Source organism: Thunnus maccoyii, chromosome 10, assembly GCF_910596095.1.
Source record: "Thunnus maccoyii chromosome 10, fThuMac1.1, whole genome shotgun sequence".
In the NCBI taxonomy this organism is placed as follows: domain Eukaryota; kingdom Metazoa; phylum Chordata; class Actinopteri; order Scombriformes; family Scombridae; genus Thunnus; species Thunnus maccoyii.
Window position 1 is genome coordinate 15,475,513 of NC_056542.1, and position 27,901 is coordinate 15,503,413.

General features: G+C 42.7%; 1 protein-coding gene across 1 annotated transcript; it reads right to left on the reverse strand.

The window, feature by feature from the left end:
• On the reverse strand, window positions 1-27,385 carry LOC121905967 (CUGBP Elav-like family member 3). Its single transcript, XM_042424578.1, has 15 exons — window positions 26,710-27,385; window positions 26,384-26,414; window positions 25,580-25,824; window positions 24,105-24,187; window positions 8,685-8,733; window positions 8,149-8,277; window positions 7,923-8,002; window positions 7,341-7,496; window positions 6,766-6,910; window positions 6,231-6,380; window positions 6,043-6,108; window positions 4,348-4,452; window positions 4,045-4,188; window positions 3,619-3,782; window positions 1-1,116 (listed from the first exon to the last, which is right to left on the reverse strand). The coding sequence occupies exons 3-14, from the start codon at window positions 25,722-25,724 to the stop codon at window positions 3,655-3,657; spliced, it is 1,380 nt and encodes a 459-aa protein (XP_042280512.1). The 5' UTR covers window positions 25,725-25,824; window positions 26,384-26,414; window positions 26,710-27,385; the 3' UTR covers window positions 1-1,116; window positions 3,619-3,654.
• Window positions 27,386-27,901: the final 516 nt, after the last annotated feature.

Genomic DNA, 27,901 nt, shown 5'->3' on the forward strand with positions numbered 1-27,901 from the left:
TTTTAACTTAAAAAGAGAGTGGATCAAAAACAGGATTCAATAAATTAGAAATAAATATAATTGCTGTAATAATTAATACATACATTATAATTACTCGATTGCAAGAGTCTGACAGAAACAGGCCCTCAAAAGGTTTTCTCTAGAAAATTCTAAAATCAAAATATTGCAACCCACTCAAACCCCATCTCCCAATAAACAAAATAATTGATAAATTAGTAAATAAATAAAAAATAGCTCAAATATTAAAACCTCCCGAATAAAAGTGCAATCCCCCCCTCCCCTGTGTTTCACCTAAAATCTAAGTAGAAATTTAAAATAGGTTAGTGATTTCCCATTTTACAATTTGGAATGTAATATCCCTTTATGAAGATGATGATGTTACTAGTGGTAATAATAATAATAATAATAATAATAATGATAATAATAATAATAATGATAATAATAATAATAATGTCGCTGTGTCCTGTTCTGTGTTTATCTAAAGTAGTATTCTTTTTGCATTTTTTCTCGTTTTTTAAATGCTGCTCTTTGTAAACTAAATTATTTACAGGTCATTAGGATCTTCTCCAAAGTCTCTCTAACCTACTCATTTAATCGTCTTTTTTGTATTTTCTTTCATTTTTTTTATTATGAAACATCGGTCCCTCTATATTTGTCATGTAATAGACATGTATAGACACATTAAAGTCTATTGAAGTGATATATCAGCATTTTTCATCAGTAACTTCCACACACGCTTGGTCTGAGTTGTCTTAACTGTACTAAACACCCTGTTGGCAAACTCCACACAGACCGTGGTCAAACCGACAACCTCTCAGCTGTATGGGTAAGATTACTGACTCGTGTGAGCAGTGTGTATTTGTGTCAGCAGGTATGTGTGTGTGTGTGTGTGTGTGTGTGTATGTATGTGTGTGTGTTTGTGCACTTTATGTACATTTGTATATCAGCCTTGTACCGTTCGAGTTGCAGTGTTGAGAGTGCATGTGTATCTGTGTGAATGTGTGTGTGTGTGTGTGTTTGTATGTGGCTGCACTCTCCGCACGCTCAAAGGTAGCAGACGGTCTGAAAGCACAATGCACCCTGGGATTCCACCTCGACTGGACTCTGAAAGTTCACCTGTGAAAGGAGGGAGAGTTGGAGGGTAGAGGGAGTGATACATAAACAAGGAGAGAGGGACAGAGAAGGAGGGGAGGATATGTTAGAGATCGTAGTTATAAATACACTCGAGCTCCATGAGACTGTCTGATCCTTACATCTTGTCAAACATGCCCCTCCCATCAAACAAAACTCTTGTGTAGGCATCGCTCGAACTGCTATCATAATATCTTGCAGCAAACTGCACCTTAAGATGCTCCTAGCTTGTCTTTTTTTTTTTTTTTTTCAGTTTCATCTCGGTGAGTTAAAACAAGAAAGCATCATTCACAGTTGTAAAGCTCTGTCTTTTCAACAGCAATAAATCATGGTGCTTTAACACATAAACACACAGTGTCTGGATCATGCAACTCAATACAGTGAAAATCCATTATTTGTGTCCTTGTGTTCTTATGGAAGTGTGTCTGCAGGGTATAGTATGTGTGTATGTTTGTAGAGATACAGTATTTGGGGAATATGTGTGGCCTTATGAGCATGTGCTGCACTCATGTGCCTTGGATCATGGCAAGCAAACACTACTACCGACATGCATCACTCTCTGGCATTTGCAGTTATAGAAATTCTGGGTGACAGTTTGAAATCTGACTAATGCAGGGGCAGCAGGTTTCAAGGGTTCAGATGGTAGTTATTGGATAGATCCGTTAGGCTTGTTATCCACAAGGATTTGTTATGTAAAAGTTTGTCTAGAAATAGAAACAATCCTTTATTTATAATATGGGCTGCCATGTGACGGTGCCTCCACGCACCGACCTGACGGCAGCAACATATTTTCTCCTCTTTGGTTAAGATTGGGGGTTTGTGGAGGATTTAAATTTACCTCAAACTGAGGACATCCTCTATTCTCTGTGTGTTATTTTCTCCCAGAATTCCTATAGTTGAAGGCTGTTCTCCAATAAGCAAGAGGCACTTGTTTTTCCACCATGACAACCACATACCCTTCACCTCAAAAAAAGAGCTAGAGGGATAGAAAGAGGAGGTTGGGATGGAGAGAAGTGAAGAGAGGATTTGACAGAGAAAAGGGGGGACGAGTAGGAAAGGATAAGGGGACTGGAGGAGGAGGAGGAGGACGAGGAGGAGGGAGGTAGTGAAGGGGAGAAACACCACAAAAGCAGTGATAGAAGATGTAAAAGAGACCAAGAAAAAGAAACGAAAGGAGCAAAAAACTAAAGTGCCACATCAAATAGTGTAACAAATCAGAATCTAGGATTACAAACTCAGCCTATCAGAGTACAGCTCAACAAAATGCATGCTCGCCCAAAATTGTGTGTTTTTGTCATTAAACTTGAATAGCCTTGTCTGTTCTTGGCTCTCCTAACCTGTAGGGTCCATGTTTTAGACCATTTTGTAGCCATATTCAGGTTTTAACTGCTGCATAACCATAACATGACCTACCATTGTTATAATAGTAAAATATTTAGTATTTTTCCATCAAATAATTTCATGATATTTTGCAGTAAACTGTAGTGCTGCTCTACCTTTCTCCACCATTCCACTATGGAAACCTCTGGACGCTTCTCTATACACACACCAGTACATCAGGGATTATGCACTCCTGTATTACACACTAACAGTGTAACACAGACACATATGTACACATAGATGCCCACGCTCACTACTTTACCCAAACAGTTTGTTCAAATAATAATGACACCAAACAGAACACTACAGAAACTGATCAAAAACAAAGCTGCAAAAAAATAACAAGCGTTGCTACAGATTTTATCAAATTACTATACAATGATTAAGTATATCAAATATCCAATCAAATTTATTCTGAGTACAGTCCTGGCTCTTAACAGTTATTGATCAGTATGTGCACAGGTCAATACAAAATAAAGTCACAATGCACCAAACACAGTCTGTGGTCACTACAGCAACAGGACATGCAGGTCAACGCATGGCTGGTTGCTCGAGGTGACAGAACAAAAATTGCCAAGGGCAACCAACACAGGCAATCAATCGCCACAGCAACCCAAACACAGGCCAACCAATCAACTTACAACAATGCGAGAGGAAGGGGGGGTCAGGGCTTTATCGGTCACTAGGCAACCATTGCCATAGCGATGGGGTCCTCGTGAATTATGATTGGACGGAAGGATCTTGGGTGAGGTAAGTTGCCGTTTCAGGAAAAGATCAAAACAGCAGGAAAGAAAATAAATAAGATTGTGAAAGAAAATAAAAAGGAAAACAATATTTTAGTATTTTCACTTTTCCTGAGTTGATTAAGTTGTTTTCATATGAGTAACCCATTGCATATTCACTATGTCATATTAAGGTTTTTTTCTTAACTTTGTACCATCAATTAGCATTGTAGTGTCAAAGCTGAAGCTATTTAAACTAATCTAATTTCATCCTCCTGCTCCCCCATTTTCCCCATGCCTCTTCTTGCCTGTTTCCTGCTCCCCCAGCATATAACACCTCTTCATGTCGTTGTCACTCGTCACCTTTTCACCACCACCACCTCACCTCTCTTTAATTCTTCTTCCTCCTCTCAGTTGTCACTCAGTATGGGCGGTTGGCATCTTTGGGCCTTTTGAGTTGCACTTTCAGTCTTTTCATGCCGATCTGGAAGCCATTCATCGCCTGGATGGCGGCCTGAGCGCTGGCTGGGTTGTCAAAACTCACAAATCCTAGAAAAAAGAGAGAAAAAGAAAGAGAGTGTGAGGAACAAAGAAACAGAGTTTTTAATAGAACCTTTCTCTCACACCTCCTATTCACTTCATCTCACTTTAACTTAGATACAGCATTGGGCACTGTGGTTTAAAATGTAAACTGACACATTATTTCATCCTCCACAAAGCCGCCCCTTTCTTTTTCACTTGTCCTTTGCTCTCCTTTATACATCAGCTGTCTTCCTTCCCTCCCCCTTTCTCCCCTGTCTGTGTGTCTCACCGAAGCATTTGCTCTGGTTGGTGGCACGGTCAACAAACACCTTAGCCGAGATGACATTGCCAAAGGGCAGGAACATCTGCAGCATCTCAGAGTCACTGAATTCCTGAGGCAGGTGGTAGATGAAGATGTTACAGCCCTCTGGACCTGGGACAGACACACACACACACACACAAACACACACACACAGGCATTAGGCAGAGTGTGATAAATGATCTCAGGCTGTGAAATCCTTGTGATAAACAACTTTAAATAAGATCATTGCAGAGAGGGGTGTGGCCCCAACCAGACAGGAAGTCTCATCACCTTCTCTCTGCTGCTGTTGCTGGGGCTGCTGGTGTTGCTGGGCAACCAGTGTTGGCTGCTGGGGGAACGGCTGCCCAACCAATCCGTAGGCAGCAGGGTACGCCGCTATTGGGAGAGACAGACAGTAACATAATCTGATTGGGTGAAACCAACAGGTGGCAACATGGCAGTGTCCAATGGAGTCAGTTTGTTTGAACTGAAATGTCTCCTGGCTGCTGAAGGTGAAAACTATTAACTGAATGGAGTCTGCTAAACAGTGACATTGTTGAACGGAGACTGGTATTCACACATTACAGTCCCCTTTTACTCAGTGACTATGAGTCCTGTACACAGATGGTGTTAAGGTATGATTATCTGTATTACAAGCCAGTAATGTGTCTCTTGCATAACAATGAAATCATATAAATCAGTACAAGGTTTTTTAATCAATTGCCCTTGAAGCACTTCCATCCTTGAATGGATGGCAGCCAAACTAAAAGCAGACACCCGGCCTTCCTTGTTCCCCATTCAAAAGAATAATGAATATTCGGATTCAACCTACTGCCTGAAGTCCAGTAGTCCCTCACTCAGTGGGCTTCACCTGACCATCCTTGTGACCTGTCATTACACCTGTTGCCTATTTGCTCATTTGCCCACTAGACTATAAAGTAGCACTTAATAGTGAGGATTTGGCAGATTGTCTGAGTTGCCTTAGCATTTGGGCTGTTTCCTTTAACCTGGCTTTCTGTTGCTAATATTATATATGTCTGCCAATTTTGAAATAGACTAAATTTTGAACTATTATCTGCCTCTTAACCAGGTATTATTCGGTTTAACCCAATTTTCACCAGTGTGCTGTTAGCTAGAGATAAATAACTTTAAAGGACCAGTGTGTAAGATTTAGTGGCATCTATCGGTGAGGTTGCAGATTGCAACCAACTGAATACACCTCCCCTCACCCTCCCCTTTTAAGCGTGTAGGAGAACCTACGGTGGCTGTGACTTGTGAAAAATGTGAAAGGCCGTCTCTAGAGCCAGCATTTGGTTTGTCCATTCTGGGCTACTGTAGAAATATGGTGGTGCAACATGGCGGACTCCGTGGAAGAGGACCTGCTCTCTATGTAGATATAACTCAGATAGCATATGGAAGTGGGCCACTTCAGGCAATGAGACGGCACTGCTGGCCTTCTTCTGGCCCGGAAAAAATGGATGTGAGCCTGAAATGGCCCACATGTAAAATAGCAAATATGGCCCAAATATCCCAAATCAAATGTGGGCCTTTTTTGGTAAAGATGCAGTGCTCTCAGTTATGTGTATTCTGGATGTGGGCCAGTTCTGGTTTATCTGGTTTGTTCTTGGGTGACATACAGCTTGTTTGTGGCCCAGATCTGGGAAACAGGAGCGGACCGCCCAAGTGCCATCATTCCACGCAGTATGTGTGCCAGATGAAAGTGCCGAAAGTGTTGGGTGTGGGCCGGATCTGGGCCCAAGCAAATTTGCTATCTGGGAAAGGGCTCATTTTTAAGGCAACGAAAACTACAACAACGATTTTTATTTTTATGGGATTATACACTAATTAAAACATACTTATGAATATTTTATTCCATTTCTACCAAGTCCATTCCGTTAGATGCCGCTCAATTCTACACACTGCACCTTTAAAGAACTTAGACCAAAATGACAACTGCTCAACACTCCAATCTGTTCATACACCAACCTGTGTAGTGTTGCATGCCTGCATAGGCCTGCTGTAGTGGGTCCAGTGCTGCTACTGGACTCTGAGCTGGAGTGTGGGAAAAGGAAAAAAAAAACAGTGAGGATGAAAAAATACAGGATGAATACATTAGTTTGATGTCTAATTTACAAATGTCTATATGTCTATATTGTGTTCTATTATTAAAATACCTTGATATGGGTGAACACCATTGGTGTATAGTGTTTCTGTTGCTTGTTGTCCATTGGTTGGGGCTGGCACACTGCTGTAACCGTTCACTCCTATTGGCGGAGGGAGAGCTGGCACAGGCGTTGCTGCGATAGTTGGTGGAGTGTTTGTACCTAGAGACATGGATCACCCAGACTAATGAGTCTCCCCCATCACAAATCTTATTTAAATAAAAATATCAGACAATAATTATACCTCACATATGGCTACACCTGCTTCTAGCCATTCAAGTTATGCTTCATTTATGCAATTATGTTTCTATATTTATGCAAAACAAACATTAGTTTTAATTTGATGAGTCGAAGCAACTAATGGAAATACTGCTGATAATAAAAATACTGTAATTTTTTTTTTATAATACACAACTGATAATTAAAACTACTATACACTCTATTCTACACAATACAGTGCCACTTCACATGTCTGAGCATGCACAAATCCATGTGTGTTTTTATGAGTATGCATAGCGTGTGTGTGTGTGTGTCTGTGAGAGCCTACCCGAGGACGGCGTGATGGGTGTAATGGGTGTGGCAATGATTCCGTTGGCATTGAGTGCCGCCATCTGCTGCATCTGTACAGCGGCAACTGTTGCCACAGGAGACAAGTACGCTGACTGGGCAACCAGGGCCTGCTGTTGGACAAGCTGTAGACAGGGAAGGAAACAGAGAGAGGAAGGGGATGGAGAAAAAGAGGGGGAGAGAGAGAGAAAGAGGCAAAAAAGTGAGGGAGAGAGAGAGAGAAGACAAAGAGACAGTTAAATGCATATGGGAAAAAGAGAGAGAGGGAGACAGGGAGAGAGAGTGATGGAAGAACAGATGAATAGAGATCTAATTACAAGGCCATTATGTCCTGAGTCAGTGGGTTAATGGTTGTGTGTTGCGGGAAAGCTAATGCCAGATGACGTATGTTCTGTTGTCTGGGTAATAACATTAGCCCCAATTAGACCACTGATAGCCTCTTCAAACTTATTACATCCTTTCATAAGCACAGCACTCCCCTTATAAACTTGGTGTGTAGATGTGCGTGTCAGTGCAGTGAGTGTCTGTGCATCCGTGCATACGTGCACCACTTGCCTGTGCGTTGACCGCCTGCGTGTAGGCATTGTAGGCGGGGAAGTTGAGGGTCATGGGGCTGAAGATGCCGAGCTGGGAGGCCACCTGCTGCATCCTCCTCAGCCCCCGCTCCTTCTCTGTGTCGGCGAACTTCACCACCAGACTGGATGACGCTCCCTGCGCAGAGAGAGAGAGATGGAGTCAGATGTAAGTTTAAACTGCAATTACAGCTAATGTTATGCGTGACCTTCTTTATGTGTTAATGGGACTAGGCTCCATGTTTATGAATTCATTCATTCTCTCTATCCATTTAATCCTTTTACGAGTCACACATGGCTCGAGCCCAGCCCAGCATAAAGAGGATGCTGGATCTGACAGGACCGAAGCTGACAGATGCTTACATTACTTACATTACTACCTAGGGGAAATTTAAACCTTCCATTCAACCTGACTTGTACACATGTATTTGCAACGTAGGAGGAAACTTAAGTACTAAAGGGAAGCCAATACAAACATGATGTAATTTGTGCTTCCCTTGTGTGTGAGTGTATTGTACGGCTCTGTTTTTAATCAATTATAATCAAGTCTATGCATTTAACTTACAGGCATTGTGCGGCTCCCGTGCAAGCTGTTGATTGCAGCCTGGGCTTCAGCGTGTCCCTGGAATTTTACAAATGCGCACCCTGCAACAAAAGCAGCAGCATTAAATCACCAAGTATTGCCAGAAGAAAAGAAAATAAGTTTGTTTTTTGTGTGTGTGTGTGTGTGTGTTTATGTGTGTGTGTGTGTGTGTGTGTGTGCATGAGTGTGTGCGCCACATGCGTGTTACCTTTGCTGGTGCCGTCGGGTCCTCTCAACACAGTACACTCGTCTATGCTGCCAAAGGGCTCAAACAGCCTTCTGACGTCTTCATCGCTCTGTTGCTTTCCCAGCATGCCCACAAACAACTTCCTGTCCTCTGAGAAACCGATGAAATGTTGAAGAAAGGAAAGAACAAAAAAAATTGCTTTATTTCCCTTAAACCAGTCACACCTCTTGATAAAATGATAGTAATTCAATCTATTGTATTTTTGTAGGGTGCTGCCACTTTCCTCCAGCAGGGAGCAGTATTCACTACAGAGAGAGGTGTGAAGAAGGGAGTGGGAAGAGTGTGGTTTTAATGTGTCTCTGTGTACCAAGAGTCCAAGAAACCTGCCAAGCACCCTGTTGACTACTTTCCGTCTCAGTCTGATCCATCTTGACACCTAGCCTTCTCTCTGTCACACTGTAGTGTATTTGTGTGTGTGTGTGTGTGTGTGTGGGGCGGGGAGCGGGAGGGGGAGGGGGAGGGAGAAGGGGGGGTGTATGTCTAAGTACGTGTCTCACCTCCTCTGCCCTCGCTGTCAGCTGGTTTCACCTGGATTGGCCGATTCATCTGAGAGACAAACAAGAAGGAACATCCACACAGATGGTCAACATAAACAAGTTTTTACTCCATTTGGACATCTATATTTTATAGTCAGGTGTGTGTGTTCCATTATTATTTTTATGTGGAAAAATAGCAGAAATAAAATATCAGTTGATAAAACGTTTAAAGAAATTTTGACCAAATGACCTCCATTACAGTAAAAACAAATAAAATAGTGACATTTTTCATGAGAGGTAATTTGTATTCATAAATTTGTGTTCCCAAGTAAATATCTAGGCTTTTGAACAAAAAGCAGAGATGTATTTGAGTGTGTGGGTGCGTCTGTGTGTGTTTTAAATCACTGACAAATTGAGGTTAGCAGGTAACAGGTGCACCTGAACCTAGGCTGCTCTCTTTCTACCTTACAACCTTACTATCTCTGATCTCTGTCTCTCTCACCTACTCACACGCACACACACACACACATTGAGAATGGAGTACTGGGGGGGATTGAGAAGTGACAAGATTAAGAATGCAGGCCAGCTGATCTGGATTACAGAGGAACTACGGATTAGATGAGGGACAAGAGTAGGTTGAGATGGAGAGAAGAGAGAGGGGGGAGAGAGGGAAGGGAGCAGAGGAGAAAAGAGAGAGAGAGAGAGAGATTGTAGTGGGATGAGATGACAAAGTGTGTGAAGGGAACAGGCGCAGTCAGCTAAAAATGAAAAAGGACGGAGAACGAGAGACAGACAGAGAGAGGGAGGGAGGCCTGGGGGACCCCGGTTGACTTCGACCCGCTGAAAGGGCAGGTGGAAGGCCAAGAGGAACCCAGGGAGTGAATGGAAACGCTAGAAAAGAAGCATTACATGACGAGTGAGATGGAGAGTGGGAGGATGAAAGCAAAGCTGCCCCTGAGAGGGTGATTTAAAAAGAATAGAAAGAGGAACGTGGGGGAAGAGGGAGGAGCGGGGCGTGATTCAGTCGTGACTTGCTCTGTCTAAAAAATGTCACGACTACAGAGATCCATTGCCTAGAGAGCTAATGCATGCATGCACACACATACTCTGAATGGCGCTTCATTGCATACAGACACACAGGTTCGTCACACACGGAGGCACACACAGCAACAAAAAAAAACACTACACGCTAACACACACACACACACACACACATTGCTTAGTCATAGCACTGAGGCAATGAGACAGAGTGTTAATGCCAGAGGGATGGGGTGGGGGAGGAGAAGGGCTGCAGAATGATGGCGATGAAAAAGAAGGAAGAAGTAGAAGGAAGCGAGAGAAGAAAAATCCAGAGGAGGGATGGAGGGAGTCTCAGAGCAAAAAGAAGAAGGTAAAAGATACAAGAAGGGTGTATTAAAAAAAAAAAAGGGAGAGACATCGACTGACAAAGTAAAAGCAAGAGAGGAAAAACAACAACATGCTTGTGTGGCTGACACTCCCATTTTCCAATCCACGCTACGATGATGCTTTGAAATGTCGCTAAACCAAAGCAAAACAACCAAGTGATGGTTTCACATCATAATCAGCGATGCTCAGATTTAAAGTTCCTCACTCGGCTGCAACAAAGTGTACACGCCGCTAATTAACGCCTCGTCACACTGCCAGTCGAAAAGTGTTTTGTGGCAGTGGTGATTTAATTAGCTGTACTCCCAAATCTATGAAGAGTTATACAATGACAGGAAAAACTCAGAGGGAAGGTACGGGAAGGGACAGAGAGGAGGAGGATGAGGAGGAGGAGGAGGGTGGAGGAGGAAGGGAAAGGGAGGGGATGAGAAGGAAGAACGGAGAAAGGTCCCAGTGGGGTGTTAAGGCAATGTAATGAAGCTGGTAATTGAGGAGAGGGCAGAGCAGAGAGAGACTGATCCATACGTTTGATTAATCAGCTCTTAGCTGTCACCACAGAGCTATTGATCTAAGGCAAGGCCATCACACACTCAGAGACACAAACCCTACACAGATGCAAACACACTGTTCACATAAAACACATGCACTCACTCGCACACACACACACACACACACACAAGGTCTGCAGAGGAAGGGATGATGTACATTTTTAACCTCACACCTTTATTGACTCGAGCTGTCAGTTTAAACATAAACTCACAGAAAACACACACACACACACACACCGCCTAACAGTTTTCTGTGACCTTGGTTTCACATTGTCTGTCCATCCATCTGTCCGTCTATCCATCCATCCATCCATCCATCCATCCGTCCATCCATCTATCCATCATATACCAGTCTTGGTATTATTGCTGTCCATCCACGCTGCCATCCATCTTGCGCTATCAACTCATCGATCAGTCCCGTCTTGTTCATTGATTTCGGACTGTGTTGTAGAGCAGGCTGATTGTAGCAAGATTTGTGTCCACTAACCCTTTCTCTATCCTTCTATCCATCCATCACCTCTTCCATTTCTTCCTTCATTAGGTCTATTCAAGCTCATCCTTGTGACCGTAAAACAGACCGAACAGACTAACCTTTAACGATTCCAAACTATGACTTATCAATCAAGGCTTATCAATCTGTGTGTGTGTGTGTCTGTTGCGACCTTTCGACATCTTAAAGTAATCACATAATATTAATTTAGTCTCATAGGTAAAGAGAGATGGGAGGGGGAAAAAAGGAGAGGAGACTGAGAAAAGCAGCAGGTGAGAGGTGCACGCTGCTTCTACAAAGACAACACAATGGCATCGGAAAATTGGCATGGCAACCAGCTCGTTGTCATGGCAATCGTATGACGGCACACTGGGTAGGTAAACAAGGATGCTGGTTGCCAAGGGTGACTGCTGTGATCTTCTGGTAAACAAAGAATTTGTGCCGGAGAGTGCTTTGCTGGCTTTACGCTATCCTCCCTTGTAAAATCATGCGACAGCGGGGAGAAATGAACACTGAGCGTTAGTAAAAAATGAACGAGAACAAGGAAATGAATAGGACAGGAAATTTATGAGAGTAGTGGAGAGATGTGGGCCATATGTAGAGGAGTAAGTAAGTGTGAGTTGGCTCAGAGCAGAGAGAAAGAGAGGGAGAAAGTGAGGGAACTGAATCTATATTGTAGTAGAGTAATTAAAATTCCCTTGAGCCTGAGAGAAAAATGCAAATAAAGTACAGTCCCTGCTAGTCAGTCACACTGTACTCCACTTCGTCTTTCTCTCTCTCCTTCACGCCAACACACATGAACAGCCCGCACACTCCTTTCAAGTCAAATTATCCTCTAATTACTCACGTTCCAATTAAGACTTAATTAACAGTAACCATCTGCAAACGTGCGCACGTACAGGGAGCTGGCTTCATACTGTAGCAGTGGTTTGATCCGTTCCTGCGGCATACTAAAAAACAGAGTTTCTGTATCTCTCTGAGGAAAGTGAATTCGTATGTGAGCGGCGGCAGCGCGGCCATGCATGAGGGCGAGATATGTGATATATGATGATGGTGTGTGAGCTTGCATGACCACTCGGAGGAGGCACGTCCTTTCACACACGCATGACCAAACCCTGCATGCAAACACGGCTCCATTTGCATGCTGTGGTGCCAACACAAATACACACACACACACACACAGTACATGTCACTCACATATGCACACACACACAAACACTACACACTACAGTACACGTCCCCAACGTCCGTCCCCCCACCCCCCCACCCCAACCACCACACTTAGAGCACCCGCCCTTTTTGCGCACGCAGAAACAAACACATACTACACACATACAGTTAATCTTACTCCCTGCAGTAATGCAGAGAGGATTGTGCCAGGATTAGGGGATATTAAATCCTTGGATTATCCAATCAAATCGTATTCTACCCCCTCCCCCACCTACGCAAAATCATTGGAACAAACCATTGCCCCACATCATGAGGGTGAGGGTGTGTGTGTATATGTAAATGTGTGTGTACATGCACACTTTGGAACATGGATTAAACAACAGTGTTGAATCAATGTTATCATTTTGGTCTTTTGATTCTTTTTTTTTGCCATCAAAACACTGGAGGGCAATATTCTACAACGATAATAAAAACTTCCTGCAAACTGAAATATAAAACTGATTACAGTGCACAGCATGACAACAGACAATGGTTTGTGTGTGTGTGTGTGTGTGTGTGTGTGTGTGTGTGTGTGTGTGTGTGTGTGTGTATGCTGACACACAAACACTCACTCTCTCTCTCTTCATATCTCTCTTCTTGACATACACAAATGCACACACCCTTCCCCCCCTTCAATCTCCCTCTGGAACACTCCATCCACACAATTTCAGATGTCCATTTTCCAGAGTGCGCAAGAAAGGAAAACTATTTTTATCCCTTCTCCACGATCTTGCATTATTTCTCCCCCCCCCCCACCCTCAATTTTTTTTCCCTCCATCATTGCTATAGTGTGCCTTGCAGCCCTACAAACTCATTATCATCAGTGTAGGAAGCCCTTATGTCAATCTGACAAAAACCAAAAAATTGGTTATTGAATTTACAGTAATTCTACCTTTCTTAATCAAATAAAAAAAAGTACCTACTTTGGCACATTAAAATACTGTTTCTGTGCTGATGTAATTGCAAAATCTTGTGTAAAAGATATTGTATCCATAACAAGATTACAAAGTCTATGTTGCATAAGCAGAATGTCTCTCTGACTTTAACAGTTCATATTAGAGCTTGGTAATGCTGACAAAATGAAATATCACAGTTTTTTCTAACTGAATATCTTAATATTGATGTCGAGCCCATACTTCCGGGACGACGGGTGCTTTCAAAAGATATTCACACAAAAGATGTAGTTTGTATTATGGATTCTAGCTGAAACAATTAATATAAAGGATTTGGCAGCTATTTTGATGATTGATAAAGATTTCAATCATTTTTCATGCAAAAATGCCAAACGTCCTCTGGTTTAAGCTTGTCAAATGTAGGATTTCCAGCTTTTCTTTGTCCATACATCCATACATCCATCAGTTATCTTAACCCGCTTATCCTCTGCAGGGTCACAGGGTGCTTTTCTTTTGTCTCATATGATATTAAACTGAACATCTTAGGATTTTGGACTCTTAGTCAGATAAAAACAAAAGAAAAACCCCAATTTGAATATATCACATTGGGTTCTGGAAATAATAATGGACATTTTTCACCATTTTCTGACACAATTTATCGAGAAAACAATCTGCAGATGAATCTATTATGAAAATAGTTGCAGCCATAATATGATGATCTAATGCATAGGGACATTTTTAATTTAACTGAGCTAGAATGATAAGATAAATTCTGAATTTTCAATCTCGTGTGTGAGAGTGTTACCATTTCAGTAAAACTGCAGAGTCACAGTTGTAGCATGCTAAACGCTGGCTCCATGTTGAATCTCTCTGTGTTTACCGATCCAGTTTGCGCCTCTCATTCACAGCTGGATGAAGACATTGAGCTGTGAGAAACAGAGAGAGTGAGCGGGAAGGTGGAGCAGCTCAGCTTGCAACCCCTCCTCTCTCTCCTGTCTCTCCATCTCGCCACGTTAGGCTTTGCATCCCCCAGGTTACCTAGCAACCTGGCATCTCACTCAGCTCCGTCGCCTGGCAACGGAGGCTCGCAACCATAATACAACCTCCTGAACGGCCCATCCCCCTGCTCTCATCCCTCCTTTCTCTGTCTTTCTCATTCCATTCTTCACACCTGAGAAGTCTGCCCTCCTTCTCCTGCACTCAATACTTTATCTGTCAGTTAACCCTTTATCAGCCTCTCTACTGGAGCATGGATTACCAGCATATTCTCCTCTCTGCTTTTCTTTTTATCAGCCGCCATAGTAATGGTGTCAAACCGTGCATAAAGCAGAACTAACTACCCTGTTGATTTGTATAATATTATGCTGTTTTTGTCAAACCCCACTGAGAACATTGTGCATGCAGCAGTGGAGCACTCACTGAAATTTGATCCTCTGGATTTAGTCCAACATAATCCAACAGCACTATAGCGGATAACTGTTAGACCTATGCACTTGGACCTTGTTTCTATTTTAGGGAATGTAAGTCCTTTGGGAAATGAGCTGGTGAATTAAAAAGGCCGCTCAAAGCCATACAAATTCATGATTGCAAAAATCTCATATTCACTGAGATTACATTCAATACGGCGCCAGTGACACATTTTTGGATGCTCAGATAGTTACAGCATTAGGCAGAATCCCATAAAATTAAAGCAAGCCAAATATGCAAATAACTTGTATGTTCTTATAAAGACTTAACTGAGTAGAAAGATATCATATTTTTTGCCCTCAGCAGTTTGTTTTTGTGCATGTCATAGAAATACAAATATATTTATAATTATGTGTTTTTATTTAATTTCAGAATACATGCTTCTATATCATTGGGGCAGGTTATTAAGGCATATTTATGTTTTCAAAAATGTGCTGTGTTAGGTTGTACTCACTTTACTTGCATGATAAATATTTGTCTGATCAGTTTCCAAGACAATATTTTAAGATCACTCTAATGCCTTCATCTATCCAAACAATGTAAATTTTGTTAAATTCTCTTGCTGTCGCCTTCTCCTAACTCTTCATAATTTCACATCTTTGCTTAACCTTATGATATTTTTTATAAAGGATGAGGAAAATGACTTGAAATGGAGATTTTTCTTTTTTGAGAATTCAGAGGAAACATTGTGAAGACAGAATCACACACACTCATATACTCAGTATACTGGCTTATGAGTGTATATGCCTAAAGATTACATTTCTAGCATATCAGTTAAGTTATATCCAAACTAAAAACTTAAATATACATAGAGAGTCCTCAAATGAAATTTGGTAACCCTTAAAAATGTAATCTATCATTCACACAAAGTACATGACATACACAATCCTAAATTCATTCCTACAAATCTATATGAACTAAACTAAACCTAAGATTGTTTAAACAAAACCTTAAACATCTCAGTTTACTCTGCACAGACCCACATTCACTGCTCACAAGTACATCATTAAAACAAGGCTGAACCGTCTCCGGTCTCTGGTCACACTGAACTGTACAAGCCCATTCTCCTGTCTCCTCCTGTTAGACAAAGCATCGTGAAGTGTGCTGATCTACGTCAGTGTATATGGTGGCATAAAGCTCCAGCTTTGCCCTGTGGTCAGTGTGAAAAGGCCATTAGCTAGACAGAGGGTTGAAGTGTGGTTGAAGAGGAGACTTCAGAGCAGAGGTCACACCCCAGGTGCAACTAAAGTCCTGTCATCCCCTTGCTCGCCTAATCACACACACACAAAAACACACACACACACACACTCACATATGCAGACACACACCAGTGGCCCCCTCTGACAGATGTCTCTGTTTAAACTGACAGAAGTGCGCCCTGACTCCCTCCCACTACTCCACCACCCAGAAAAACCCCTTTCTTACACACACCACCCGCCTGCCCCTTCCTCCACGCTCATTATGGCAAACTTTTGTCTTGTTTCCTCCTTCTCTCTAACCCGACCTCCTCTGCTCCTCCCCTGTCTCACCCTACCCCCTCCCTGTCTATAGACCCCTATTCATGCCAAATCTCTTCATGGCCCTCCTCCACTGCTCTTAACCCCCCTTTTCATTCAGACGAATTCACATACTCATTCACCCCTTCTCGTATGGGCCCCGCTCTATACATCCATCTCAGTGCAGACACATAAATATTACATGCTGAAACAAGGTGTCTAGATTGAAGGCTGTGGGTTTAATATGGACAGAATGAAACATGTCAACGTCATCCCTGACTTGACATTATGTCCAGTGAAGAGAATTTTTTTTAGTTTTACTTCAAATTCAAGTTTGCTTTATCTTATGTGTGTGTAAATGTGGAAAAGGTATAATTTCATCTAAAAATGTTAAATTTAACCTGAAAGTATTTGATGCAGTAGTCGTGTTTTTGTGATAAAATACTTTTTCTGAATTCCTCATCCTCTATCCATTCCTCAATTCAGCATCAAAGGTCCAATTCTGACTGAAATGTAATTTTTCTGTCAATAAAATCAGCCCATGATATTGAGCAAATCGAAGGTTTAGAAACAACGTGGACACATTAGCGACACCTTTAAGTTACGTGTTTCTAAAATGTCATGTTTCCTTGTCAAAATAGACCCTGAGAGTTGAAATACATACATGCAGAGGCTCCCAAAATGTGCTAAAAGCATCCGATAATATCTGTTTTTGGACATGGAAATGGGTGAGTGTTACAGTAACTGAAGTTAAAAGGGAGGGATGTTTGCTATGTGATCTGGCTCTGAAACTCAGTGACACTGCTCAATGATCAAAGCCTACTCAAGTGCAAATGCTGAGATCGGGCATCTGTTGAGGTCCCTGCATTTAAGTGATTTTTTGGCACACTCTGCTTTCTGGCAGTTCTTTTCTTCCTTGATAATTCCTTAAAAACCCAAATACATAAATGAGAGACTTTCCCCTATGTACGCTTACAATAATCAGTCAAAGTCAGCAGCCAGTTTTCCGGCAAAAAATAGAAATACTTATTTTTTATTACTGTTTATTTATTAATATGGAAATGACTTATTTATTTATTTAGATAGTCATTACATAAAGGTGGGCATGGTTTGATTTTGAAACTCATCACTGTAAGTGTTCAGCTTGGCCACATGTGCCAATGTTTGAATCCAGGATTTAAATGGTCACACTAAAGTTGCACAAGCTGCACTTTCACTCAGGGTTTCAAGTGAGCTTTAAATTGCTAGAACAAAGATTCGGTCCGGCATCAGATGCATTAATGATGACTGATAACTGCAACTAAACCGTCCTTTTCATTTCTATGAATGTGTAAACTAGGCCCTGCAGATTTTTGTAGCTGGCTGGATACACAAAACAGATGGTGTGTGATATGGACTCAACTCAACTTTGGGCTACTTTAGAGCTCAGCATCTGAGAGACAAAGATTTGGCAGTGAACAATCACATACCCTCATAATCATGTGCCCATGTCCACGCAAACATTATTTTCAAACTGGCCCAGACACAAATGTTTCTCTGTGTGTGTGTGTGTGTGTGTGTGTGTGTCTGTGTGTGAGGCCTTAAAGAGGCAGGTGGTCTCCAGGGTCAGACTTTTATGAGGCTAAGATTAGATTCTGCCTCAATTTTGTGGTGAAATATGAGGCAGGCACTCTTTCTCTCTCCATGTTGCATGTACAAATGCACTCACATGCACACACACACACACACACACACACACACACACACACACACACACACACACACACACACACACACACATACAAGCACACACACATACCCCAAAGACTTTTGTTTAAAACAAACAGGCTAAATCCCCCTTAGCTATACACAACCCCACACAAACCACAAACACCCCTTTACTCTGCATACCCCCCGTCTTTATCACTCTCTCTGGCTCCTCCTCTTTCTCTCTACTACTTGATCGCACACACACACACACACACACACACACACACACACACACATTTGATTCTACACCTGTCCCTCTACTCCCTTCCCATCCCACACACAGTGAGGATAAAAATAGAGAAACAGACTGAGGGAGGGGGGGGGGGAGCGATACACATCACAAACCCCATCAGGCGGGGAGAGATAGAGGCAGAGGGATGGCAAAGGAGGAAGAGACAGAGAGAAAATGAAAGAGCAAGAGAGTGAGAGAGGGAGCTGGGGTCTGTTCTAAATTGAAAGTGCAGCAGTAAGCAGTGGAGGGGAATAGTAAACAGTGCTGCTGACCACATAAATATGCTAAATTAGCCTACAAAGTCGCCCTAGTGGATAATTGCTCATCATAGTTTTGCCCCATAGGGAGGCAGCCTGCCAGGCATCTTAGATTCCACATGGAAACACAGAACATACACAACATACACACATTAGACGTCCTGAGTCGATCTGATAAACATCAACTACAAGTACTAGATGATGGAAACATGCAAATATTGTGTCTCGCTTTACAAAAAGGAAAAAAAAAAACAACATACTACATGGACATAAAGGAACAACTAATTTCGGTTGGTCAGTGATCCATAATTTCATGTTCCATGTGATGTTATCAGTGTTTATTTCTACGTATTTGGATGCCCTTTAAGAATTAAGTGATGCAACGTTAACTCTAAAGAACGAGCAGTTGCATCACAAGTGAGCTGCTGTAGTTGTATTCAGCTGGGTCCATGTGAGCCCATACTGTGCATACATATAAAGTACAGTTTTTTCTGCTCTGGACATAAATGACAAATTAACTCTTTCTCTCTTCGATCCAGGCTCAATAAACTACGCAACAGCTCCTGACATGTTTCCATGATCCGGCAGTAAGCCTGGAAATATTCCAATTTATCCGCTTTAGAACGTTGTCATACCATATGCATTTAATCAATATCACCACAACAAACTTTTGTTATTTTTTTCATAAGTGCATCGATCCTCTGCCGTTAACTACTTGTCCTGTGTTGCTTCTTCTGCCTTTTTATTAATTCAGCAGGCATCCAGTGTGTCATGGGAGGTACGATGTGTGTATTTGTGTGTGTGTGTGTGTGTTTGTGTGTGTAGGCTATGGTTTGGCTCTAATCAAAGAACAGGGAGCAGAGTGCTGCCTGGAGAGCAGTGAAGCATGACAACACACACCTGGTAAGCTGCTTATCACACTTTAATTTCACCTACACTGAGATCTGCGGATGGCAGCGTGACCGAACGGATGTGTAAGTGTGTTTGTGCGTTTGTGCACATGTATGTGCGCGCGTGTGTGTACGTACGCTCGACGTGCGTGTCTGAAGTGGGACGAAGATGAAGGGAGTGATAAACGCACAGAGAAGAGAGCGTAGATTAAATGGAGAGAGAGATATCAACGGGAAAGAACAAAAGAAATAAAGATAAGGGGAAAGATAACAGAGGAAATACAGCAGCAGTAGGCTTGGAAAAGATGGAGAGATAGAGAGGGTGGAGGGAGATATGAGGTTAAAATCTAACCAGGCCGTGAGTGTGGCATGAAATAAAAGAAAGAGAGGGGAGAGGAAGGGAACGCGAGGGGATGACGATGGAAGTGTGAATGTACGTTTGTATGTTTTACTTTGTCTAAGTGAACATGGGAGCAAAGTTTTTAATGTCTGAGTGTAACTGAGGTGAAGAAAACTAAGAACTAATGGAAGGATATGACAAAGTAAATCAAATTTGGAAGTAGATGGTTTAAGTTACCATTCTGATTTTTTTGTCATATTGTCCAAATTTTAGCTGTTTTTTTTAATTTAAATATAAACAAACTGTCGATGATTTTTTTAAAAAGCGTTACATTGGTTTACATGATAATACAAACTCACATTACACTAAAAACTGGATATTCAAAGATACTCAATTCAAGTACTAAATACAAGTTATTTAAAAAAAAACAGCATGTCTACTGTAAGAATATTTCATCCAAAAGCATAATAAAAATGAGACAAAAATCAAAAACATTCTGTATCCAAACTTTCATTTAACCATCCCACCGGCACTATTGTGCATTATTCTGGTGGTACAAAGACTCACAGGGGACGTCATGTCCTTCTAATGTTTCTCCTGGATGGAAAGTTTTACAGCCCTGAGACCTGCCCCCCTGAATTTGTCGACTAGAGGCTGAGCCCTGACCTCTGACCTTAGACACACGCTGTCAGCCTACTGCCACCATCCCGCTGGACTAACGAGGCACACACACACTACTCACAAATCCAGTCAGCGGTGTACCTCTTCCCCCTCGAACAGCATATATTAATACTGTATGTGTCTATGCTTAATGGCTGCTTGGTGAAGATGCTTATTTGTATAATTTATTTGTCCTGTCCCACTCACTCAGTAAGCGATGTTGGACATGATTTTAATTAAGCATCAACAAGGTAAGAGCAGAAATTACATTTATTGGAGCAGATTTTTACCTCGCTGCATATCCACCTCGTTATTCCCATTTGGTGCCACCCCGGCATGCAAATGTGAATGAGGAATTCAATTTTCAAGTGCAAATAAGCGCTGATACGCGACAGCTAAACATGAGCTCTTTCATGTGGATGCATCCCAGAGGGAATCTCTGCACCGCATCTAATACACCAAAACATCTGTGCGCTACAGTGGGACTTGCTTGTGGTTCCACTGTTAAATTTCTGCCACTGTGACTAATAAAATGCATCTCACTCTCACTCTCTCTCCTCATCTCATGCTCCCTCTGTGCTTCTCTTTCCCTCTCTGTGTTCAAATTAAACACAAGGCGCAGGACACTCTGATAAGGCCATCTGTTCATCTCTCGCTCTCTCTCAATCCCTCTGTCCTTTTTCCTCATTTTCCAATCTTACAGTCTACTGCTCCTGCTGAAACTAGCAGGGTGCATTTGAGGTATAGTTTCTCTGCAACCCTCCGTGTGTTTGCCTCCGTACTTTCATACCTCTACTGGCAGGCTGGAACTGTTAAATCAGCGTTAAATCCCATCAGTGAGTGACAGACAGAAACCCATCTGCATGAGTGTGTGACGCCACAGTTTTCATTCAACTTTATTAAAGCTGAATGCCATGCCTGACGCTCCACCAGCACCCGCAATTAAGAGCGATCCCAAGATTCAAGACTACACGGCACACACACAGGCACACACACACCTCAGCCCCCTTTGCCCCACGGTGAGCCCAGGATCTGACTATGAAAATGAGTTTGTGAGAAACTAATCATGCAGCTTAACAAGTGGAGCTGGGGAAGAAGGGGAGATGGGGGAGGAGAGGGAGGAGATGGGGGTGTGAAACGGTCAAAAGGGTCAACTAATCAAGAGGAGGGGAAATGAGACGAGGGGTAGAGCAACTGCAGGGCGGGAGGGGGGGGGGGTGACGTTGAGAGGAGGACTTAGGAGAAGGGTTACCATAAATGACTGTGAAATGAGAATCCGAGGAGGAAGCGTGAGTGTGCAGTGGGGGGAAAGAAAAATGAGTAAAAGACAGCAGGATGGGAAAAGAGGGATGAGAAAGGGATACCATGAAGAGATTTTTGAGAGGAAAGGAGCGAGCGATGAAAGGGTTAGGGGGGGTAGAGAAGAGAACATTCTATAATATTCTACTGGTGCAGAGAAACTGGGGGACGTGACGGGAGGAGATGAACAGAGGACAGAAGGGATTTGAGGGGGGAAAAAAAAGAGATAAAATGGAATAAGGGAAAGCATGGAGGGTTGGGGGTGAAATAAGAGGAGGAATAAGGAAGAGATGAAAAAGCAATTCTTAGGGAGAGAAAAGAATGTGACAATGGGGAGGTTGTGTGAAAGAGAGGGAGAAATCGTCTGAAGTCATTTCTAAATCCTGTCAAAGAAGGCAATAGGCAGGGAGGGCGAGAAAGAAGAAGGAAGACATAGAGGATAGAGACAGGATATATAGACAGGTAGCAGGAAGTGATAGCAGATAATGCTTTGGGATTATTTGGAGATATGAAATGTTGATTTATCACTGAAAAAAAAAAAAATCAGACTTTCAAATTCAAGTAAAAGCAAACATAGGGGAATGATAAACAGTGTTGTTAATGGGAACGGTTCAGAACCATTTGTGTGTGTACAGGAAATCCATCTATTGCTGGGGCTCTATTCACCAATCAGTTCATTTAAATCAGACAAATATGTAAAGTCTTGTGTGAGAGTACTTTTCTTTAAGTAAGTATTTAGCCAGAATAAAGGATGATTTCTCTTTTATATATAGTACCAGTCAAAAGTTTGGACACACTTTCTCATTCAAGTGAATGGGATGGTGTGTCCAAACTTTTGACTGGTGCTGTACATCTCAAAGGGAAAGGCAAGATACTTCAAATCGAGGAAAGCCACACGCGGAAACAGTAATATTGCTCATTAACAGTCAAGGCTTATTGAAAACCCACCACACCACAGCCACATCCTCATTTCAGCACTGGTCTTCCACAGGGGACTGGTGCTTCTGATTGTTGTGTGCTGGCTCTTTAGTAAATCTGTGCTGCTAATGAGCATCCTCCCTGCGAATGTTTCCTCTGTGTGTCTGGAATATTTATCACAATTTATCTGGAAATTCACAGCAGCTATCTACTTGTAAAGCAGACTTATGGGCGATTTCCCTTCGCTGGAACAAGCCAGTTGTTGGTGCCGTCAGCAGGGGAGGATAAAGTAAAACCCAGTGGAGGTTAGAGGATGAGTCAAAGGACAAAGGGCAGCACTAGAGAGAGAGGAACCAGACGCAGCAGACAGAGGAGAGGTGATTTTTGCGGAAAGGTCAGACTCCTTAGTAGGCCCTAATTGGATTAATGTCATTATTAACATGCTGTGTTTGTACGTGCAAGTGCAGTGTGTGTGTGTGTGTTAGCATTCAGAGATGTTCCCTGCTGCAAGGAAAGGAATGATTGCAATATGTATGTATGTATGCAGGGATTTGTGCTTGTGTGTGTCAGAACATTTCCCCTCCCCCAAAGCCCTTTTTTTTCTGGCTCTCCACCAACCATTTTCTCACAGAGATCTTATCAACAACCTCAGCCTGCGGAGAAGGTGCAGGAACTGAAACTCTGATCAGTGGCAGGGCAACACAGAGAGAATGAGATAGAGAACAGCTCCGAGACGGTAAAGGTGCATTCGCCATTCTGTTAGAACTGACGCAAATCGGAGTTAAGGTGAGGAAAATGTAATTTCTATGACACGTCCCATACTTTCACAGCTCTGGCTTTATTGGAGAGAGCTGCTGGGTAGTTTTGCACACGAGTTTCGGTGTAAAATTCAAAATATTCCAAAAAGTTACTGCAAAATCCGTTTTAAACTGCAGTGGAAATCAGGTCAGAGAGAAAAAAAAAAAAAAAGAGAGAGAGAGGGAGTGACAGAGAGGTACAGCCTATGAGACAGACACAGATCTCGCACAATGCCCCATCCATAATGAACAGTGTCCTACCCCAGCTCAGCCGCAGCACACAATCCCTCACTAGAGAGACTGAGACTGAGGGAGACTGGGATGAGACAAAGGGGAATGGCCACATTAATTACACACACTCTCTAGGCGGGAGCTATCACCGGAGGCTAACAGAGGGGCCGACAGAGAGATGGAGGGGGCCGACAGAGAGATGGAGAGACAGGGAAAGATAGAGAAATGGAGATGATGATGCTCACATAGTAGAGGAAGAGAGGGAGGGAGAAGGAGTGTTTGTCCTTAGCAGCAAGACGCCTGCCGGCTGCTGAGTTATGTCACAGTGTTACTAATGGGAGCCAAACCACCAATAGCACAGACACACACTGATGTGAGGGCAGTTGCGAGCATGCATACAAGGTGGATGGCAGCGTCTGTGCATGTAGGTGGGGGCGGGGGGGGGACGGCGCTCCTGTGATACAAATGTATGTGCAAGCGTGGTGTATACTGTTGCATAAGTGTCAAGTGTGTACTGTCTGGGGATGTTTGTGTGTATGTCTGTTCGTGATGTGCACTTACCCCTGGTAGTGTTTTCTGCTCGTGTAGGGCGCTCTGGGCTTTCAGGGCCGACTCTCTTGCACAGTACGTCAGAAACGCACATCCTGTCAGATAGAGAGAGACAGAAAAAGAGAGGGGAGAGGAGTAAAGGTAGAAAGCGTTAGTGAGATGCTCTAATATTTGTCATTCTCTATCTCTGTCTCTGTATCACCCTCCTACAAACACACACACACACATATAGTCACAAACCATTTAAATCATTTAAATCTCTCCTGCTCGATTTGCCCTCCCTGATTACTAGTCACCTACTCTGAATTATTACTGAGTTTATTGTGCAAGGGGTTAAATATATATATATATATATTCATGCATTGTAAGTATACTTGACAACACCATGATGATGCACTTTAGAGCAGAGAAGGACACTCCACGTCACGGCACATTTCAGAACGGCACGGCACGAGTCAGCACACATGACAGCACCACAGACGTGTGCGCAGGGCTAACAAGGCCTCACAGGCTTGGCACAGTCAGGTACCTGCCTATACCAACCACTATGCATGCCTCACGATCACTCCAAATATACTCCCTCTTGTTTTTCTATGTGCTGTACCTGTGTCTGTGTGTGTGAGGGAGGGGTAGGTAGTAGAGCTGGCTGGCCAGAGCTGTTTACTACACCTGTCACCAGCACTAAGACAACAAGATTAGCAGCAGGTTAGCATCCCGTTGACATCTTAGACAGACTAATGTAGATGCAGAGTGAAGAAGAGAAGATTGGATGATTAGGAGGGAAACATTCACACAGAGTTGACATGTGAGGAGCAGAGAATGACTCGACATAATGCTATAAGATGGAAAAAATATAGAAAGAAGACACACATAACACACACACACAGCAAAGTACACGGCACACAGACACACATGCATCTTATGGTCCATCTCATTGCTTTTAAGAGCGGCTTACTGTGGCCGTGGGGATTCTCAAAACAACAGATTCTTTCCCCTGTGTCACCCAGGCTTACAGGCCCATTACACTGATTGGAGCATACAGCCTAATCTGGTTCATAACACACAGGACCCCAGGTCAGTGTGTGTGTGTGTGAGAGAGAGAGAGGGCATGTGTGTTTTCTCCCGATCTGTTAGAAGCAGCCGTTTAAAGCCTCCTAATTGTTAATGTAATTAGGGATCGTGAGTCTATAAACCATATATTATAAACCTATTCATCACACCTTTATATAGTATTCTCCTGAGTCTGACTATGTAGAGTGTACGTGTAGTAACTGCATTTGTTTGCCTGTCTTCATGATCTCACGTTGCAGTGTTAACAGGAGATGGCAACGAGAGGAGGTGTGACAGTTTCCATGGAGACATGTGACACTCAGGAAAATCCACCCATCTATCTGCCTTACTGTCACGTCTGTCTGTCTATCTTTCTATCTGTCTGTCTGTCTGTCTGTCTGTCAGTGTTTAAGGTGTGTTCTGATGGCGAGACCTACCTTTGTGCATGCCAGTGTATTTGTCCTTTATCACAGTTAGCTCATAGATCTTGCCAAACTGCTCGAAGATAGGCTTGAGGTCCTTCTCCTCCAGATTCCGGGGAATCTGCCCCACAAAAAGCTTGATGGCGTCGGCCTCCTTCATCGGGACAGAGTGGAGAGGACGACTGGGTACTGCAGGGGCTGAGGGCCAAACTAATCAGGAGCAGGTATCCCTGGAGAGGTGCAACCGATGCTGGACGAGTCTTTGGGGTCACAGCCGGAATGATCGAGAGAAAAAGAAAACAGTAGAAGGCTTTAATTAAAAATCACAGCAATAATCCTAAAAATGTTACTATAGTGGCTTATAGTATATCTGTGGTGTATAGAAATTAAATTATAATTATTACACTTTAAAGATTTTTTGAACTCCTATGGCATCACAATAATATTTGTAGTATTCCCTGGAGGGCTTATATTTTTAATATGATGCTTATTTTCTTTACATGTATTATAATATTAGCATATTTATAGTTGTAAGATTAGAAATATGAAGAATTAAAAATCATATTTAAAAATGTCAATTCTTAATTAAATATCTTGTTTGAACAAGCTAGAATTTGTGCCCAAAAATGTACATAGATATAGATATTATATGCGAGATTATTTTGAGTATTTATTGGCCAGTCTGATGACAAAGAGCTTCAGTAGCTTCTGGTAAAAACAATTATGCAAATGTTAATTAGCCAATCAAAAAACAATAATGGCACTATTTCCTCCAATTAAACACATATTCATTCGAAAATATCCGTAAGCGTGCATTACCTTTTTGGTGGATAAACAGCGTTCAGGATCCCTGCACATAAAAAAGGAGAAGAAACAGCGTGACTGGGGGTAAATCATTGCAATAGAGCGGTTTCTTTGTTTAGCCAGCTGTAGGTTACAGCATACACACGGATGTCATGGGGCTCCCTTGCTCTTTGTCCGATCCCCCCCACCCCCCCACCCCCCCTCAATGTACACACACACACACACACACACGTACATATATACATATAAATATACACACACGCGCGCGCACACATACACACACGCGCGCACACACCAGAACATTTGGGAAATACACAGGCTACATATATTACAGTTCTTACCGTTTCCAGATGATGTTAATGGGCTGAATGCTGTCTGCACAAATCACACATTAAAGAGGGATGCTCTGTTGTTGTCCGTCCTCCTTCCTCCCCTCTCTGGATGCTCTCCGCTCTTTGTGCCTGTCGTACTCTCCCTCTCCTCCTCCTCCTGCTCCTCCTGCTCGCTGCACAGATACTATAAGTTGTGTTTTTTTTTCTTTTCTTTTTTTTTTTACAAACCCCGTGTTCCCGGGTTTGGAGGTGGCGGAGTAGAAGTCCTAGCAGGTGAGTCCAAATCACAGCTTGTCACCAACTCGTCCAACTGATATTCAACCAACCAAACCTCTCAGCTTTTTCCCAAAGTCCAGAGTGTATCAAGCTAGCTAGTTATCACTTCCGCGAAAGCCCACTGTTGACTCCTATTTGATTACAAAGTGATAACGGGCGAACCAACTGCTTAATTTCTGGTAGCTAACATCCAGCTGTTCAAACTTGCTTGGTCTCTTACAACAAGCTCTCTCTTTCTCTCTCAGACTTGCCGTTGTTGTTCCAACCGTTATAAATGGCTCCACTCTCACTTTATTTTTGCTATCTTCTTTTTCTTGTTGCGTCCTCCCCGTCCAACGGCTGGATGGCTTTTCACATCCTATATACCGGTATCTCCCCTGCTCTTTCTCTCCCTCCCCCTCCTCTAAGCAAAGCGGTTGCTAGCCTGTGACGTAACTTCTAGGAAGCGTCAACAAATTTGTTCGCCGTGCTCGCGAAGAAAAAAACACAAATAATGTCTCCCACTCACTCTCTCACCTTTACACTTAAACTCAGTGTATATTACAACATTTATACCCACATTATGTTTTTTCAGAAGTAAAAAAAAATAAACATCATGCCAAATTGACGGTTTGCGGGGGAAACTTTTTAGACGTTGCCTAGGCGGCACCATGCGCGGAGCCGCCTATTGTTCTAGCCGCGAGCCCTGGCCTTGGTGCTGAAACGATGCTTCTTGACGTGAAGCCGAAGCGCGCGGCCGATGACGCGCACGCAGTCACGACTACTACAGCTGTTCACGCCCGGGCCCGAAATTCACGCTCACACACCCACATAGAGTAAAATGTGTGACAGGGAAAAGGAGACATAGCTCGGGGTTGGAGTTGGCCTACTTTACTTTACAGCGTGCACTTTGGAAAACCGGTTGAAATTGATCTAATAATAATTC